Raw genomic sequence first — 20,151 nt, 5'->3', positions numbered from 1 at the left:
CAGAAATCCACCTGCCTCTGCCTCCCAAGTGCTGGGACTATAGGCATGCGCCACCACCGCCCGGCTTACTTCTGTAATTCTTACTCTAGGCAATGTAAATTTTAAAATATATCCTTTTCACATTTAGGTGGTCTCAAGTCTAATATATGATAATCAAAAGAACTCATCATTTTACTGTGGCTTTCCAAATCTGACAGTCTCTAAAGTCAAATATAAAGACATTACCTTGCAGCTCTGACAGTTCAATGTACCATATGAAGAAAGGACAGAGAATATCTTCTAAACATGAGCTTCACTAAAGCAAATGTAGAGCATGTCAGAAATCAAACAGATAAACCTATTTTCAGTTCTGATAGCTCTTGCATGCCATGGGACTGGAGAGGACAGATATGAGACATGAATTTGTTTGTAATTTCAAATTTTAAGTGGTGGATGCAACTGTAATTGTTTCACTAATCTAAAGTTTTATCATCTCAAACGGTTGAGTGATTAAAAAGCAGACTCACCTATCAATTACAATTTCCTTCTGCCTCAGAAGTCCTTCTTTTATTTTCAGCACTGATTCCCATTTACTGAAATCCTGTAAGCCAGGAGGTGAATAACTCTGACGAGACGATCCAGTCAAAACCTGCACAAAAAGTTTACACATTTAGTATGCTATCTAAGGGGAATATCTGTATACCAGCCAGTATTTTCCCAATGGTTTCCATTAACAAACAAACAAACATCTCTCTCCTCTCTGCCCCAACCCTACTTAAAAAATAAAAAACAAAAGACACACAAAGCAAGCCCACCATGGTTATGCCTCCAGGCTCCAGCCTTGAGTTCCTGCCCTGACCTCAACGATGGACTGACTTAATATGTCTTCATTGGTCACTTCTTCCTTATTTAGGACAATAGGAGAGATCTTTAGTAGCTAGAAGCAGTAAACTAAGCCTCTCCTTCGTGTTCTCAATCTCCTGAGGAGGGTGAAGATAGACTAAGAAGTACATGTGAATTATGGGTATGGGGGTAATCATATATAAAGGGAATAATGCTAACTATGAGCAGTGCCAGGACTTTCAGCTAAACCTTAGCAATGTCCACGATTCTCGGAGAGGGCAGCTTTGCTAGTAGCACTTTTATTGAGTGCTTTAGAAAGTAAGATGGAGATAGTCTTCAGACTGCATTATCATCTATGGACAATATGGGCATGGGGGTAATCATATATAAAGGGAATAATGCTAACTATGAGCAATGCCAGGACTTTCAGCTAAACCTTGGCAATGTCCAAGATTCTCGGAGAGGGCAGCTTTGCTAGTAGCACTTTTATTGAGTGCTTTAGAAAGTAAGATGGAGATAGTCTTCAGACTGCATTATCATCTATGGACAAAACCCGAGGATGTCAAAACTGATGGTAAACTACTGTAAAACATTCCTCTTGCACTGTAATCATGCTTCATGAATCCCCACCAAACTATATTGCCAAACACGTCTAGAACATGCCCTGGTGCTAATGACTAAGAACTGAGGAGTTTTTCATTGAACAAAGCACTGGAATTTCTGAGAGGTAAGCTGAGCTTGGAGGTAACTTCCTTGCCTGGAGCACCTTGAAGTTACTCTGTGCTCTCAGGCACTTGGCATCTTCTTTTCCTGTTGAATGAGAGGAATCATTTTTACACAGATGACCGGGACCTGCTTGTGGATTACCTAGTGATCAGGAGAGGGTAATTGAAAAGACTGGCCAGCCCCAGGTCTGCTTTCAACCCCTTCCCTACTTCAGAGGCTCCTCGAAGGCCTGCTCTTTAGGACTACCATAGGAAGCCAGAGCACCTCTGACAGCTCAACCATATTCATGTGGAACCAAAGGAAGACCATAGAGCCTGAGGGAATGGCCAACCAATGACTGGCCCAGCTGGAGACCCATAAGAGGAAGCCCACCCTGACACTATTAAACATATTCTCCTAGACTTGCAGACAGGCACCTAACATCTGATGGAAATAGGTTCAGAGACATACAGGCAAACATCAGGCAGAGATTGGGGTTCCTATTGAAGAGGGGTTGGGAGGATTGAAGGAGCCTCACACTGCAAGAAAACCTACAGAATCCACTAACCTGGGCCCACAGGAGCTCACAGAGATTGAACCACTAAGAAGAAAGTATGCATGGGATGGACCGAGGCCCTCTGCACATGTGTCACAGTTGTGCAGCTTAGTTTTCATGTGGGACTCCTAATAGCAGAAGCAGGGTCTGCCTCTGACTTTGTTGCCTGTTTTTGTATCCCTTTCCTTTGACTGGGCTGTCTTGCCTAGTCACAAATAGAGAAGATGTGCCTAGTCCTATTGCAACTTGATATGCCAAACTGGGTTGATATCCCTGGGGGGGCCTCATTTTTTCTGAGGAGAATGAGAGGATACAGGAGGGGAGGAAAGAGAGAGGGGTTAGGAGAAGAGGAGGGAGAAGTAGCTACAATCTGGATGTAAAGTAAATTAATTAATTCATAAAGAAGAAATTAAAAAATAAAAAAATATAGTCCACTCTCTAAAATGGAAAAGGATACACTTTCTATGACAGTATTCCTCCTCTATATCCCATCAATAGTATATTTTTTCTCAAGAACTTGCAAACAGTAAGAATTTGGTAGATAAAATCGTACCTAGCCATGATACCACTGTGTGGTAGTTATTTATAGTGACAGTAAAACACAGTTTTATGAAATTTAGAGAACCTAGGTATTGTTTGATAAAAACATATTTGTCAAAATGTACATACTGAGCCGAGCGGTGGTGGCACACACTTTTAATCCCAACACTTGGGAAACAGAGGCAGGTGGATTTCTGAGTTCAAGGCCAGCCTGGTCTACAGAGTGAGTTCCAGGACAGCTGGGGCTATACAGAGAAACCCTGTCTCAAAAAAGAAAAACTAGGGGCTGGTGAGATGGCTCAGCAGGTAAGAGCACTGACTGTTCTTCTAGAGGTCATGAGTTCAAATCCCAGCAACCACATGGTGGCTCACAACCACCCATAATGAGATCTGATGCCCTCTTCTGGTGCATCTGAAGACAGCTACAGTGTACTTATAATAAATAAATAATAAATAAATCTTTAAAAAAAAAAGAAAAACTAAAAAAAAAAAGAAAAAAAATGTACCTACTGATAAAATAGAAAAAGATACTGCTATTATGCTGTTTCTCTGAGCTTTTCAATAGTGTATCTTGTTTCTATTGACTGTAGACAATAGAAGTAATCAAGAGTATAACAAATTTATAAATATGTAATTTGTGTATTTCAAAAGTAATAAAACTTCACTGAACAGGAACATGAGAAATAAATGCAATCCTAAGGCCTTGGAAGTGCAATCCTAAGGCCTTGGAAGTGTGTCCGCTAGCCCAAGAAAGGAAGAGAACTCCTCTCACCAACATGATGCTTCTGAAAATGCAAGCAAGGTTTTTTGTCTTTTTGTTTGTTTGTTTGTTTTTATACAAGCAAACATTGTTATAAACATATTCTATAGTCGGCAAATTTAGGGAAATAAAAGAATCCATAAAAAAATCTATCATTTAGACGTTCTACCTAAAAATACATAAAATACATTATTCTTTGCTAATTAGAGAAGAAAACACTAGCTCAAGAGGCAAAGAAAAATCACAGCTTCTCTGTGTATAGGCCCTAACTAGATTCAAATAGATTTATACTCAGGACACACACACACACACACACACACACTCCTCTTTTCCCTTGTCATTGGGAATGACAAATTCCTTTCTCCTAATTGAATAAGGGCAGCTCATATCTACAACAATACTAAACATGCTACTGAGATGAAACCCAGATGCTATGAAATGTTGCCAAACATGATTTTAATAAAAGTTTACTCTAGTGCATCTTAAAATAGCCCAGCACTCTCTGGCTGGACAGTGTTGAACTCACATACCGCAGAGCTACTGAACCAGCTAGTACACCACCTCTGCAGTTCTCTAGGGTCCTTATCTCTCTCCTTCATGTGCCTTTGTCCCTGAGCTCATGTATCACTCACAACACGTCAACCAACCAAGCAAATCTTCCTGTTTCCTAGAATAGTCTATCCAAAGTAGTACTTTATAAGTGCAGTTTGGTAAAAGAATGATACCTCAGCCAAAAGAAACTCACTAAGCTCAATAAATGAAATGAAAGTACGTTACAAACACCACCAAATTTAACACTTTTTTATTTACAAAAAGAAGAAATGGATACTAGAATTATGAATTTAGTAGAAACTGAACCATGCCTATATTACCTGTGCAGTACATGCCACATCTTTTAACAAAATAAAGGCCAAAGCACACTTTTGGTAGTGTCATTAGTCACCTCCTGCAGTCAGAGTGACCCCGAGACCTCAGTCCTCTGCATTACATAAGGAGCCGTTTGTCCGAAGGAAATGCAGTTCTAAAAAGTCAGGAGATCATTTGTCAGGTTGGTTTTCTAAACTGGGGTCTCACGTAGTCTGGGGTGGCCTGACACTTACTGTATAGCCAAGGATGACCTTGACTTTCTGATCGCCCTCTTTTGCCTCCCAAGTGCCAGCTATACTGCTGTACACAACCACAGCTGGCTCCACAGCTGTTATTTCTTCAATTTATTTTTCCTCTTTGATGCTCTCCTGTCATTCTAATACACTTTACTGAAATAAAAATGCAAATGTGTTGAATTACACAAAGAGTAGGGAACACAGTAAGGAGAATATGAACATATACACACTTAGCTTTAAAATGTGTGCATGAAAATAAAACCTTAGAAGTTTTTATCCCTACCGTAACGCTACACAAACAAATTACCTTCAACTATGTTTTAGAGGAAGAAGCATCGCTTCCTGTCAAAACTCAGTCTCGGTTTCATCTGTGCTAATCCATCATGTATTTTATAAATGATAACAAAGAAAAGATGAATACATATGGAGCACGGCACCACTGTAGTCACAAAACAGATTGCATGGTGCATCCTTCAACAGTAAGGGCTGAGGAGATGGCTTAGGCACCTGCCATGCATCAGGAGGTTCTCAATTCAGACCTTTAGCATCCACATAAAAGGCCAGGCAGAGTGCCAGAGAAGTGACTAATTGGTTAGGAATACTTGTTGTTCTTCCAGGGACCTCAAGCTCAGATCTCAGCACTCATGTCTGGCTCACAGACATGGAACTCCATCTGTAACTCCAATTCCCTGTAAATCCAACACCTTCTGGTGGTCTCCTCAGGCCCTATACTCCTATACTCATGTGCACATATCCACAGACAGACACATCCGCAAAACTGAAAAGAAAATATATCTATTTTTTAATGACAGGCATAGTGGTACATGCCTATCATCCAGGACTAGGGAGATGGAGACAGGAGGCTCCCTAGAGAGTTTTCTGGACGTCAGTTTAGCTGGATCTGTGAGTTCCAGATTCAGTGAAGACACTATCTTAAAAAGTAAGGTACAAATTGATTGAGAAAGGCACCCCATACCAAGCTCTGTCCTCCACATGCACAGCCACATGTATGTACCTGAGCACACATATGCATGCACACATACTCAAAATGAAAAGGTACTTTCCTTAAAAGATTAAATAAACAAAGATTTATATCTTCAAATAAAGTTAATCATGAATTTTCCCCAAAAATTAATTAATTTACTTTCATTAATATATTAGGCAACTACTAATTAATCAAATTGGACAAAAGTCACTAACAGCATAGAAATAAATCATAATAGAGTTAAACTATAAAATGGAAATAGATACAAAGTATAATACCACATACCAGTAAACTCAGCACATGAGAGACAAAGGCAGGAGGAGCAGTCTGGGTTCTCACCAACACAGCAAGTTTGAGGCTACCCTATGATACAAGACATTCCCACCCTACCCCCATCACTCAAAAGGTAGGAGGACAGAAGTTAGCAAAATAAAGTATTTAATATAATATGGGTCTATTTTACAGGCTTTTTAACATGAGTCACAACATACCAGGCAATACACACAGCTTCTATTAAATCTTTGCTATAACAGAAATAGCAACATATTTTCTATTAAAACTCAGATTATCAAAATCTTTTCATCAAGTTTTCATCAAGTTTTCACCATATTTTACTATTTAAGAGACAAAAGAAAAAACTTAAATAACAAAATTTTTATTTAACAATGCCTACATTAAACTATTATCACTGGGTGCTGATGGCACATGCCTTTAATCCCAGCACTTGGGAGGCAGAGACAGGCGGATTTCTGAGTTCAAGGCCAGCCTGGTCTACAGAGTGAGTTCCAGGACAGCCAGGGCTACACAGAAAAACCCTGTCTCGAAATACCAAAAAAAAAAAAACAAAAAAAATTATATCAAAAATATATTAAACAGAACTATTAATGATGCTTTTTTGCTGTGTCAAATGATTATCTAGCTTTCATGACTATCCACATATTGGTTGCATTCTAGTATTGCAATCAAAGATGTTTAGTTTCTTCTATATATTGAAAATGCCATATAAAAATTATTCCAAGCCAGTCTTGGCGGCCTATACCTGGAATCCCACCACTAGAGAGGCTGACGGAGGAGGAGGAGGAGTCTAAAATGAGCCTGGCCTATATACTGAGACCATACTGCAGTCTAATATTTACCTTTTTCTCAAACATAGAAATATCTCCAAAGCTACTAGACTAACTTTTGAATACTAAGCTAGATTTTAAATATAAGTCAAACTCATTTAAAACCTGATTATCAACATATAAACTAACATTTAGCTATAAAAATTACAAAGCCAAGAGATAGACTGATCTGTTAATTTATATTCAGTTTATGGTTTCTGAGGGGGAAAAAAGAGTTCTTAATATTTAGTGATTGACTAATTCAATTCATTACAATACATTTAATGTTTGCAAATGTTTCCATACTAAAATGTCATTGAAATTTATGTGTTTAATATATAATCACATAAAATATCCAAGCATACAAAGAAAAACTTCTTCAAACTAAGAAAACTTCTTCATACTAAGAAAACTTCAATAAACAAATAATTTGGAGGGTTTTTATTGTTTTTAAGGAATATGAAGGCAGAGATTTTCTTATTTTATTTTATATGTAGGACAGTGTCTTGGACTAGTAACCAGGATGTTGATCATAAAAATAAATTACAAATCAATTTTTGTGAAATTTGCATGTTTATTTTAAAATCAACTTTTAAATAGAACTTTATTTTCAAGCTGCTTAGTGTAATCAGAACATCTGATCCTTAATTATTTATAAAAACACTAGAGTACAGCAAGATTTACTCCCCAAACCCCATAAATGTAAGGAGCTGAGAAAGAAGAAAGATAAGAATGGCAATTGACAATACTATTAAGAGGCGCCTAGTGACACACAGCCACAGCACAAAGCAGCATGTTACTATGACACCCGCGAGACAACTGTTAGACTGTACTCCAACACTAGACCCCATTGGAAAGACCAAACAGGGATACAAGGAAGCAAATCACATGAAACAGATAGAACAAATTAAAGAAAAGCAGTCTTCAGGCATTCAAAATTGCATCAAAATTCTGTAGATCAGGATGCTGCTCTTGTACACTGAAGTCACAGTTGAGTGACATTTAGCATATCCTTACAAATGTTGAGCTCATTGTGCCAACCCTTGCGCTCACTCTTTACATATGACATTCTCACTGATTTTGTTAAAGAAACCCTTGCTGCTTCTTTTAGTCACCATTCACTAGAAACCATAGATCATCATGTACTCATCTGTGTTCACATAGCCTTAGCAGGGTTATGAACTTTTTTTTTTAATAGAAGCACATAAATTACTAGATTGTCTTTTGTTTTCCATCTTCTTTGTTTGGAACTATTGGATTTCTGCTATACTATTTGCCATCAACAAGTAATCTCTTAAAAGATAAATTGTAGGGAAGGAGTAAGCATGAAGGCCCAGAGACTTTAAATAACCTGTTTCCTTTCTCCTTAGTAGTCCCAAGAATCTGAGATTCCAAATGTATTCCATCTCTAATCTGTTCTCATTTTGACATAAGTGCAATGTCAAAATAAAGCTGCCAATACACTGGGTTCAGTTATCTTAATTGGCTTGAACACTGTGGGTGATTCATATATCAGGCAGCAATCCCTCTGCAAAAACAGAAATGTCCTGGTGCTGAGTAGAGGTGGGCTTTATGAGCAGAAGGAGGCTGAAGGAAATGGCAAAGGTTCAGAAAAACAAATTGATCCTTTTAGTTAATCCACAGGACTGAAAATGGGGCAGGCGTCCTTACCTCTGATTTCTGTCCTGGTTTGTAACTTTTTTCATTTGACCATGAGGTTTCTAGTGGAGTGATTGTTGGCACTGGCACTGTCCTCTCCTGCAGTTCTATGAACCACAGGGGACACTATTTCTTTCCTCATATGATGCCTAAGTCTGAACTTCCTCATTCTCCTGAGTGTTAATTTACTCTGGTGCAGTTAACTTCCACATATTAAATATTTTGCTGACATATTATACTAATGGACTTGTTCCTCGAAAACACATAGTGGACTATAGTGTTTCTACCACTTAGGATTCATTTAATACATTTTACAAATTGAGTACTGGGCATTGTAGTGATAGTGAAAGCGTGGTTATTGGAAGAGAATCTCCAAGCACCAACCTACTAAACCAGCATTATACCAGACAACAATCTATACACATCTGTCCTCATACCCGAAGGGAAGTCTGCTCTTCCCCTCTCAGCAGTGAAGACCACTGCAGCAGATGGAGACCACTATAGAAAGTCACAGCCGGTCAAAGTACAGAGTTACAGCACCTCAGCCCAATAGAGACTTCTACAAAACATTCCGATGCCTAGGGGTCAATGAACATCCCAGAAGAAAGGGCAGAAAGACTATAAGGCCAGAGAAGATCACAGAGTTTGCTATGAGAATGAGTTTCTCTCCAGGCAGTGGTGGCACACACCTTTAATCACAGTACTAAGGAGGCAGAGGCTGCCAGATCTCTGTGAGTTCAAGGAGAGCCTGGTCTACAGAGCAAGTTCCAGAACAGCCAAGGCCTCACAAAGAAACCCTGTCTCAAAAACAACAACAAACTGGACAGGGAGAAGCCCACGAGGCCTCAACCCCATATAACAATCTACAGGCAACTGCGGAAAGCTCAGAACAGGAGAGGTGGCCTTCCCAGGGAAGAACACACCAAAAAGCAGTGCAGTGCCTGAAAACATATATACAAGTGACATCACATGATCCAAGTAGGGATTATTTAGGAATATATATGTGTACATATGTATATGTGTATGTGTATATAACATATGTATATGGAGGGTTTGAGGAGAGAAATACTGTAAGTAAAATACAGACTCAAAAATTAACAAAATATATTTACAGATTGGTGCACAACTACACAAACCTTCTTGATAAACTGTTTATCTTGTCTTAATGTCAATACACTCTGTATGTAATACTTAATAAGAAAATAGATAATCTGCCTAGAATTGATGGATAGTTGAGAAAAACTAAAGGTCTGGGCCTTTAGGTATCTGGCAAATTGACTCTAAAGGTGAACACAGAGCTCTCAGCAAACCTTACAGCTACACTCTAGTGAGCTGTTCGCAGTGAAGAACTCCTAGCCTGTCTTCTCTATTATCAGAAAGACTTCCTGTCCTCCTAGGCTCAGATCACACTTAAAATACTGCTTAAATGTTTTCTCAGTTTTTTCTTCTTTAATTTTCTCAGTCTTCAATATTGAGGCAGTAATTCTCAAACACTTAATAAAGAAGGCTGCTCAGGAGTTAGATAACCCCCCAGGGGATATCTAACCTACAAAAAAAAAAAAAACAAACCACAACTTTGAGATACTTGTTAAAAATTTAAATTGCTTAAATTTAATCACCACTTGTTATCCTAATTTCTTGTCAAAATGTTTCCAGAAAAACTGATTTTCCTTCCCCTCTACTATTGTACTTTAAACATTCAGTGTCTTACACACACACACACACACACACACACACACACACACACCATACTCAATGTTAAGAACTATAAAAATGATAATGTACTTTACAAGAAGATAAGTTTAAAAAATCCTTTTAGGAAGCACACAAACTGAAAAGTATGCACAGTGACCAGCAAGATAGTCAGAAAATAAAGACGCTTACCATCAAACCTGATAAGCTGAGTTCAATTCCCAGAAGCCATATGCCATATGATCTTAACACATACAAGAGTATGCTATTTGTGTGTATAAACACACACAATAAATAAATATTTGTAAAGTATACCTAAGGGTGAACACAAAGAAGTAAATTCAATAAACCCAAAGTAAGCATTTCTCTGAGTAAGGAGTTAGAAAAACATAGCAAGATTGGAATGCTACCTAAAGGTTACTGTTAACATTAGTGCTTTGGGGTTTGTGAGAAAGGGCCTATCTGCTTTTCTGTAACCTTTTGTAACAGTTCCCTTTAGTAGGCCAGGATGGCCTCCAACTCAAGATCCTCTTCCTACAGCCTTGTAAGCGCTGGACTTACAGACAGGTAGATACCATGCTTTTGTTCAAGTAAAATGTATATTCAAATTAAAGCTAAATTTAAACACTGTATAAATAAAACTATGTGTGTGTGAGAGAGAGACAATGTTAAATGTAATGTACCAGGAAATATTGCAAATCCACTGAAGAAAGAAAATAACATTCTTAATTTAAAAATAAAGCCAGGCAGTGGTGGCACATGCCTTTAATCCCAGCACTTGGGAGGCAGAGGCAGGCGGATTTCTGAGTTCAAGGCCAGCCTGGTCTACAGAGTGAGTTCCAGGACAGCCAGGGCTACACAGAGAAACCCAGTCTCGAAAAACAAAAACAAAACAAAACAAAACAAAAAACCCTTAATTTAAAAATAAAATATAAGTCAGGATTTATTTTTAATATGGTCTTTCTTGCTTTTAAATAATAACAACATACATTTTTGATTAGTCTACAATTCTATGTGTCTTAATTATTTATATTCTTTTTCTCTAAGTGAACATTAAAAGAGGGTTTCTCTAATATTTGGTAACTCAAAATCATTTGATAATTTTTCCCAATGTGTTTAATTCTTCATTCAAGAAGAATTTAAAAATCATTGCAGGCCAGTTATACACCAGATAATTGTACTATAAAAAATAAACAACACCTGCATACACCTGGGAGCCCAGAACTAGGGAGGCTGGAGAAGAGAACTATTTGAGGCTAGCCTGGGATATACAAGAGGAACTATTTCTCTAAAACAAGTAAAGAAAAAGGAATAAGTGGCAAATAAAATGAGTTCATGAACTGGCTCTCAGAGATCTTGCAGTTAGTCTAGCAGATAAACTAACAGACACCAACAGGGGTAATGTACAATGGTTTAGTAAAGGGCAGGAAAGCTTCCCAGACAGATCAAGGAAGCACTCTGAGTCTGATGGGACATTCCTACAAAAAGTACCCTGGCTTAAAATAGAACAGTAACCTGTCCACGGGGTCATGGAGAGCTGCACAGAGTCAGAGCACAAGACCCAGAGGAATGTGATAACAGGCAGGACAAAGCAGGTAAGGCCAAAAAGACAAGGCTAAAATGTTTAATGTCAACCTGCTAAAAAACTCAACAGGAACGTCTCAGCCACAGAAACGCACCTTCACAAGAATTATACCATTTTGTGACGCACAGATCCTTTTTATAAAGTGCTGAATCCTAATGCTTTGTTCTCAGAATGTTTTTACACACATAAAACAAAATATACAGAATTCTAAATAATTCTACAGCTAGTCCACACTTCAGTAGTGCAACACAGTATAGTTAGTATAGAACGGATTCCTTTTGATAGGGTTTGGGGCACACTGCATCTTGGCATGTGAAACAAAGTGCCAGCAGGAAGCCACTTTTGCCTTCTTTCTCTTGCCTTAACCCTGAAGCAAAATGAGCAACCTAGGAAAGTCACCTGATACTTCTCCACCCTCACCCCTCAAACAGACCTCACTGGGGGTGTGCTCCCTATGTCCAAATGAAAGAGACCAATATTATACTCTCACAGATGCCTAGAAATATTTCATTTATCACTACTTTGAAATGACCATAAATAGGTCTGCCTATAGAAATTACAAAATGTGCCTGGCATGGCAGTGCATACCTGCAGGATCAAGACACCCAGGGAGGAATGTAAACAGATTTGCCCTGCTAAGTTCCCTCACATGGATGCTTACAAGATCACACTCCTGTTATTCAATCATACTTCTCCATTACTACCTACTATTTTCACTGAACCCAACTTTAAAAAAATCAAAACCAAAAACCCCACAAGCTTATCTGTTTCTTTGGGCCATATATGTAAAACTTAAAAGTGTATGGCTTTCTTTGTTAACCTGCCTTTTGTCTTAACAGCCTCAGTCATGAACACAGCAATGAGAGAGGAAAAGCAGCCTGTACTCTTAGACTTCCAAAGGACAGTTCTGCAAGACTGGGAAGAACCCTAAAAAGGCCTACATTTCTGCAGATGATCAAGGTTGACAACAGTGATCATTATGTCAGCTTAACAGAGCCTTGCTAGAGAGCACAATGAAGCGCTCTTACCTCCTCTAACCTTCATACCAGAAACACAGAAACCAGCTTAACCATGAGAGAAACATCAGACAATCACGACCTAGGGAGACACTACTAAATATCTTATCATTCTTCAAAACTACCAGGATCATTTAAGCAGGAAGTTTGGAGATGTTGTTAGAACCAAGTATGCAGAAAAGAAACATGATTACTAAATGTCACTTTTTAAAAAGAGAGAAAGACATTAGGGGAAAAAATGAGAAATCCAAATCAAGCAATGACATTACTAAAAGTCCTTGGTAGCATCTGGACAATTGTTGAAATAGACAGACCATACTAATGGAGAACGCTAACATGAGAAGCTGAATGGAGAGTACATAGAAACACTGTACTATCTCTGCCATAACTCTATCAAGTAAAAACTAGTCATCTAAAAGGTAAAATGTGTGGGATTGGAAAAAAATCAAGTTATAGTCAAATTACTGTTCTTTAAAATTAATGCTGTGACATAGTAATACATGTGCCTTGTTGGTGCATTACACTTTTTCATCATGACACTTTTGGATTTTTGTGACAGAGCTTTATGTAGCCCAGGCTGCCTTGGGTTTACTGCATAGCTAAGGATAACCCTGAAACTCATTCTCGCCTGCTGCTACCTCCAACGATCTAGGGAACAGGTATGCACACCTCGACTAATACATTAAGTAATATTAGCAGGTCTAATTATGGCAATTTCAAAACAGTGATAACTGCAGTACTTCAGAAAGTCTCAAGTTGCCATGACAGATTTCCTCTGGTGTCTTTGGTTAGTTCCAGATCCTAATTTGAATGCCAGAATCTGCAAATGCTCAAGTCACTTATAAAAACGAAACACTATTTGCACAAAGCATATCCATATCCTCCTATATACTGTAAATGTCTTCTACATGACAAACACTGAATAGAAACTGCATGTAAGTAAATATCAAATTTTATTTATGGAATAATAAGAGTGGGTCTGTACACAATCAGAATGCAACTTGTCTGAATTATTTTCTCTTTGCTGTTGGTTGGATCCACGGATGGAGAAACCACAGATTCTGACACTAAACCTTATAACATCATCTGCAGTTCCTACAGCAAGAGCCAAATCCACTGCTAGCATTTCAGTAGCTTATGGTCTACAGTCAAATTTGTATACACGGCTTTCCTTGCTTCGGCTCCTCCCACTGTTGGGAGTTTTTCTCACTTTCCCGTAATAAATCTGCATGCTCTGCAGAAAACAAACAAAACTGAATAAACAAACATTTCACTGAGAGCTTAGTAAAAATAACAAATAGCTGTTTCCACAGCATGTTCAACAGCCTGAGCTGAGGCTATTCATGGCCATGTCACCAGTTCACTTTCTGAAGGCAAAGGACATTGAGCACTAACATGAAACGGATAACTTGTCGCACTCTGGAACCTTCACTGTGCACACTTCTTGCTGCTAACCCTCAGCTGCAACACCATTCAACACCATTCTTTGTGTCATGTGCCCAAAGTGGACTCCAGTGATAAGCGATTCCAAATGAAGACTGACAAATACTTGTACAAGTTTTCCAAGACTTAAGTGGAGCAGGTTTTCAGCAACACTCAATAACTAACCAATGTTTCTACTAAACAATCTGTGTTTACAGAAGCTTGGTAAAACAGACCTAACTCCTAAAACTCCATAGGAGTCATCATGACCAGGCCAGCTAACTCCCAAAAAAGGCAAACCTAAAGGATCCTGATTCTCATACACACCTACAGAATGTAACTTAGATTCCAGTTTTCAACATCAGAACTCCATAGTCCCTCCCTAGGGTGTGGGTTTGTGCCATGTGTATTTTAAAAATCAACTTGCAAACATGTAAAATAAGTAAGTTATGTGAGTCTGCAGCAATTCCTTAGCCTTCTCCAACCAAGAATTATCAATTCTGTTTTTCCTAAGCTTCATTTTCAAATAAATAGATGTATTTGGCATACAAAGCAAACTTTGGAAAAATAGTTACAGCCCTGAATAATTAACTATCTTCAGAACTCATGTATTAATATATGCAGTTGTATGAGAGCAAAGTCCAAATGTTGGCTCTGCCCTCGAATATGTCAAATGTCCCATGAGTTATAATCTAAACTCTGCTCCATACTAGACCTCCTCTGCTCTTTCCCACCTGTCACCTTTGATAAGCTACTATAAGCCACTGCACTTTCTAAGGTTTCATATTACTAGCAGTTATATAACTGATAATGTGATTTTTTTAATCATATAAAGACAAAGAAAACTGTTGTAAGGCACAGAGCAAAGTACCAAACACAGATGTTTTTGGCAAGAACATAGTCTGCACTTTACTTTTACATGGTCAATATGTCCCTAAATAATATTTATAAAACTTTCTTTGATAAAATATTTTTTAGTTGGTTTTAGCTAAGATTTTAAGCAACAAGAGATCTGCTCAAGAGAAGGGTTTCATCTTGCTTTGTAAGAAAGCAAGATCATATCCATTTAAGGACACATGAGCAGCTGCAGTCACACATTTTTCTTACCCACAGGAAAGAGAGGGAAGCTGAGTTTACTCGGCTATACACACTTTAAGAATTACACATAGGTTCTCTAAAACTAAACAGTGAAACTGAAAAATCAGGATCAGTGCATGTGCTGATTTACATACATGTGTAATATAGAAACAGTGAAGCATGCATGGCAGGAGACAGCATGAATGCTCGGCTCTGCAGCATGATGCAGTTCTAGTCAAAGCCAGTCCAGACCTTCTTTGGTGGCATTCGACTTTCTAAAATTTTTCTCACATTTCAGACAAAAAAAAAAAAAAATGCTACATTAAGTCAAAAACTTCCAGAAATACTCAACACTTAAGTTTCATCACTTGGAAACCTGGTCTCATTGCCATACAACTGACAGGAACCTGCAGCTCTTTTTTTTCTAGAAAAACTACTCTTGACACTATCAGCTTACTAAAAATCTATTCAGTTTTTGTGGTAATAAAATGTAGCTATAAAAAAGCCTTAAGTCCTTAAATTATAAAATGCATCTTTCTGGGGATAATACATGCCTACTGAAATATGGAATCTTTCATAAGAACATTGGTTAAAATCTTAACTGAAGAAAAAATAAGTTAAATGTATTTGTTCCTCCTCTAATTATATTTTTTTTCTTTTTCAAATGCAAAGTAATTATTAACCTAGTCCTCTCATACACATTCTCTTACCTAGACAGATATGAAGCACAGACATAATAAGACAGGGGAAGGCATCAGATACCACCTGAGACTGCTCCTCTGACAAGCAAGGCTCTGCAAAGGCAGCCCCATGAACCCTGCCTCTCCCAAGCTACCTGCATTCCTTCACAACTATTTTAGCTCTTCCACTCCAACAGCAGTATGTCATTATCTCCAAGTCTGAAGATGTATAGCCCTTTAAGGAAAGCTACCTACAATAAAGCTGTATCTTCAAACTTCCTTTATTCTCAGATATGTTATACACGTTTTTAAATTAAAAACTAAAAGTGAAGCACAAAGTGTTAATGACATTTCCAAACCTAAAGTAAGATAAGTTCTAATGTTTGGTTGTGATAAGAACAAGGCTAACCAATCACATGTTAGAATTCCTATGTGATGTCATAAGACCTCCCTAGAATACTTGTTCTCCTCCACCTACTGCAACTATTCCCATAAACCTGGGAAAAGAAAACTGCCCAGCAAAGCTCCCATAAGACTTCATACAACTTAATACTCTGCATTGTGACGATCACAGAAGCCAAGGTAAGACATGATATCACTAACTTTGGATATTCTTACTTTATGATATTCAATCTTAATAAACGCTTAAAAGAATTCTAACTCCTAAATTCCAAATCAAAGGTACATAATAAAAGAACCTGCTATGACAAAATGCTTAATTTCTAAATAAATTCTTACTCATTTACTGACAGTGAAAATTAAACAACTTTAAAAGAGATTCTATTCACCTTTAATTTTTTTACTAGTTATTTTGGTTTTTCACATAAGAACTCCCAATTTAATCCCCCATTATATTAGCATTTATGTAGTAGAGGTAAATTAATTTTCATACAAGAGCAATGGTTTCATTTGCCATGTGTTGCTTGTTGAAACAGAGCGCAGGACATGGCCACTTATTTACAGCTGGGGGCACAGCTTATTTTCAGCTTATTTATAACTGTGGGGCATGCACACTGTGAGTACACTTACTTAATGATGTGACAGTAGTTCCTAAGGTGATACAATAAAAAAGATTTTTAAGAACAGTTAATAGGAACTACGTTTCAAATGCTCTTGAAGACTATTACTCTCTGAAATTCCAGTCAACTTTTAAACACTTCTAGAACTTTTATTTTAATAAAGAGAATGGCTTGTTTTAATTTGATGCTATAAAGAACAAGTTACATATTTTTAAAACAAACAAGTCTTTTTTAAGTGAAAGAAAATTAATTCAACAGTTTTAAAAATAAAAAGGGCATTTTGGCATATTCTAAAGAAATTTGATAAGTGTATATTCCTCTAACAACAGAATACATTTATCAAGTGTTTATTCTCCAGCATTCTTAAGTTTCCTGCTGTGAATTTAGAAGTAAAATAAAATATCCAGGAATGGATATGCAACAAAAACTATTATTGCCAAATTGTTACAAATTTCAATCTACTAAATAAAATGTTTTCTCAATCTTAAATCTATTAGATCATATAGAAAATAAACAGATTTTCATTTTACTATTTATATTCCTATCATACTTAAATGCTAAATAAAACTTACCTCTATAACTCTCAATTCCTGTAATTCTAACTCTGCTGCTTATGACAAACACAGCTGTCTTCTACGCAGCATTCTTGTCACGTAAAAACATTTCTAGTATGTGCTCTAACTCCAAAAAACCCTAACTGGTCTCTCAATAATTTTGTAACCCTAAAAAATATACTTTCTTTGATATTATACAAATGACACTTGGTGCCAAGCTGATTTGGCGTATTTCTGCAATGTTTTACCTTTTTATTTATCTATCTACTGTGTGAGAGAGGGGGGAATGGAGAAGAGAGAGAGTGAGCCACTGCATGTGTGTGAAGGTCAGAGGCTTTTGTAGGAGTCAGTTTTTTTCTCCCAGCATGTGGGATTCAGGAACCAAGCTTGGTCATCAGCTTGGCAGCACATGCCTTACCTGCTGGGCCATCTCCCTGCTCCCTGCACGTTTACCTTAATGCCTATCAAGTTAACATTCTCAGACTTCAACAGTGTGTGCAAAGGCTTTTCAGTGGAGTAGGAGGAAGGTAATAAGTGTCTTTCCACCAGAATTTCCTTATATCACAATTTGTTACAAAAAAGTAAACAACTAGAAAAAATATAAATTCTGCTATTAAAGCATCTTTAGCAGGTTAAGAGGATGATGGCATAGTAGTTGCCTGTAGTTACAATTTTCAATATAAAGCACAGTGCCAGATATGTTTGAACCACGTGTTTCTACACAGCTTTATTGTGACATTGAAGGATTTCGTTTGTAAAGGTACATGCTTTAAAACCAACCACAAAAAAGTGTGATAAAATCAATGAAGAAATATAAAAGATATACAAATTATGAAATATGCTTTTAACATGGGAAAAAATGAGATGATTTTATTTACCAAAAGGTAAACAAAAGGTCAACATCATTTCCTAAATCAAATCAAAATTATTTTTAACAATATTTTAGTAGACATAAAAGAAAAATTGTTGCATTTGGGTCATTATTAACAAATATTGTTTCTTATTCTCACCAATTTATTAAGATATAATATTTGCACTGGCTATATAATTTAAATTATATATTAAAACATTAAGTGAGAATGATTAAAGTATAAATCACCCCTATAAATTAGATAGCGCAAGCATGCTTTTTCTGAAGAACAATTTCCTAAGTGCACTTACACACCACAACTCCCTCTTAACCCTTTCTGTGCTTGGAACTGCATCTCTACATCATAATTGAGAAAACAGATTTTAAAACAAGTGAGCTCTGTGAAGTTCACAGAGCTCCGTGCAAATCCAAGACCTTGCAGGAGAGGCCATTTGCATGTCTGATTCCATTCAGTGATTAGCATGGTTAAGCTACATCACCATCCTGACCAAGGTACAGAAAAGCAAATGCTACATGCTGTAAATGGTCACTTTAAGGAGAAATGAGGGTGCAAACTGCTGCTAACTTAAAAGCATTCCTCTGTTTCATTTAAGAGTCAGAGTCAGGCATAAAAAGTTACGTCTTTAGCTTTCAAGCAGTAAGTTCTAGTCAGCAAAGTTCAAAATAATCACACAGACATTAACATACCACAATCAATCAAATTAAAATATCCAATTATTTAGCTTGCTCCATTGATAATAAAATATACCTCTAATTCATTTAAGCTTGTTATCTAAAACTCAGATTAATTTTCCCATAACTCTGAACAAAGTCGTCAATACTCTATTCCATCCCTACACGCCATCAACTTCACTTCGTACCTGCTCACTCTGCCATTTACAAACTACCCACGGTCACTGCTTTCAAGGTTCCTGAAGCAAAGAATCTTGCATTGTTATCTACACTATGGAAATAATTTTCATCTAATATAGGAATTCACACATTGATCAGACCAACAAAAGTGAAAATTTAGAGTTGGGAATGAAGAACATAATCTTTCTAAATTGCAGCAGCATGGCTGATAAGCAGGAGTTTCTTTGGACGTACCAAGAGTGTGTAGTACTTCAGTTCCCTTACCCAACACAATTCTGAAGCATGCATTACCAAATAAACACATGAAAATAAAGCCTGTGAGTGTGTGTGTGTGTGTGTGTGTGTGTGTGTGTGTGTGTGTGTGTGTGTGTGCTCTGCCCCCTCAGTAGAGCTCACAGTCAGCTGAGGACCTCTAGTGTTTTAGAGCATGCACTTCATCTTCAGGGCTTTCGATGAGCTGAGTGAATCACTCCACTATATTAGCAGGGGTTTATTTGCTAAGTACCACTTAATTTTCCTTAGAACTTCCCCAATACTGTCTCCCTACATCCTCTTTTTTAAAACATATAGACTCTGAAGCTTCAGTATGAGGCTAAAGTCATTTTCATGGTGGCACACACTTGTAATCCCAGGCTAAAGCAGGACTGCGGAGTTCAAGATTAACCAATGTGACACACAGTAGGTATAAGACCAGCCTAGACTACACAGTCCAAAATCAGGGCTATGTTAATTCAAACAAGTATGTTTAATTTCACATGGAAAATAAATATACACCAATAAAAATAAACCTACAGACAAAACATCAATCCCCATGAGCTAATTTCAGAAGGAAATTTTTAAACCAAATTTTTTAATTTGTCCCATTTCATTCAGTTTACACGATTTTTACCACAACCACGTAGAAGCAGGTTAAGAGGCCCTGAAGCTTGAGTCTATACAACAAAGTGGGGAACAAAGGAACTTGCTAGTTTACAATTTGGCAGTCTTAAAGGAACTCTATCACAGTGAGCTTTCTTAAGCTAAACAGGTTGATCTAACATATTTTTGAAGTAGGTTCACTGCAGACAAAGTTCAGGACTCCTGCAGGGTTTCATACAGGTGACTTCTACCCCCAGGTTCCTAACAAAAGATATGGTTTTTTTTTTTTTTT

At 37.4% G+C, this 20,151-nt stretch overlaps 2 protein-coding genes across 9 annotated transcripts in view; one reads left to right on the top strand and one right to left on the bottom strand.

The window, feature by feature from the left end:
• The window catches only part of Cep85l (centrosomal protein 85 like), a 189,933-nt gene that overhangs the window by 39,674 nt on the left and 130,108 nt on the right, over positions 1 to 20,151 (bottom strand). For all 8 annotated transcript variants that reach the window (XM_031348111.1, XM_031348108.1, XM_031348109.1 and 5 more), the window contains one exon: positions 507 to 628. In XM_031348111.1, the coding sequence (XP_031203971.1) occupies positions 507 to 628 (122 nt within the window). The remainder of the gene's footprint in view (positions 1 to 506; positions 629 to 20,151) is intronic.
• The window catches only part of Pln (phospholamban), a 6,797-nt gene continuing 2,744 nt past the window's right edge, over positions 16,099 to 20,151 (top strand). The window contains exon 1 of the mRNA XM_031348117.1: positions 16,099 to 16,287. The gene's annotated coding sequence lies outside the window, so the exon portion shown is untranslated. The remainder of the gene's footprint in view (positions 16,288 to 20,151) is intronic.

The sequence above is a fragment of the Mastomys coucha genome, unplaced genomic scaffold (assembly GCF_008632895.1).
Source record: "Mastomys coucha isolate ucsf_1 unplaced genomic scaffold, UCSF_Mcou_1 pScaffold3, whole genome shotgun sequence".
Taxonomy (NCBI): domain Eukaryota; kingdom Metazoa; phylum Chordata; class Mammalia; order Rodentia; family Muridae; genus Mastomys; species Mastomys coucha.
This window is presented reverse-complemented; position numbering and strand designations above follow the sequence as displayed.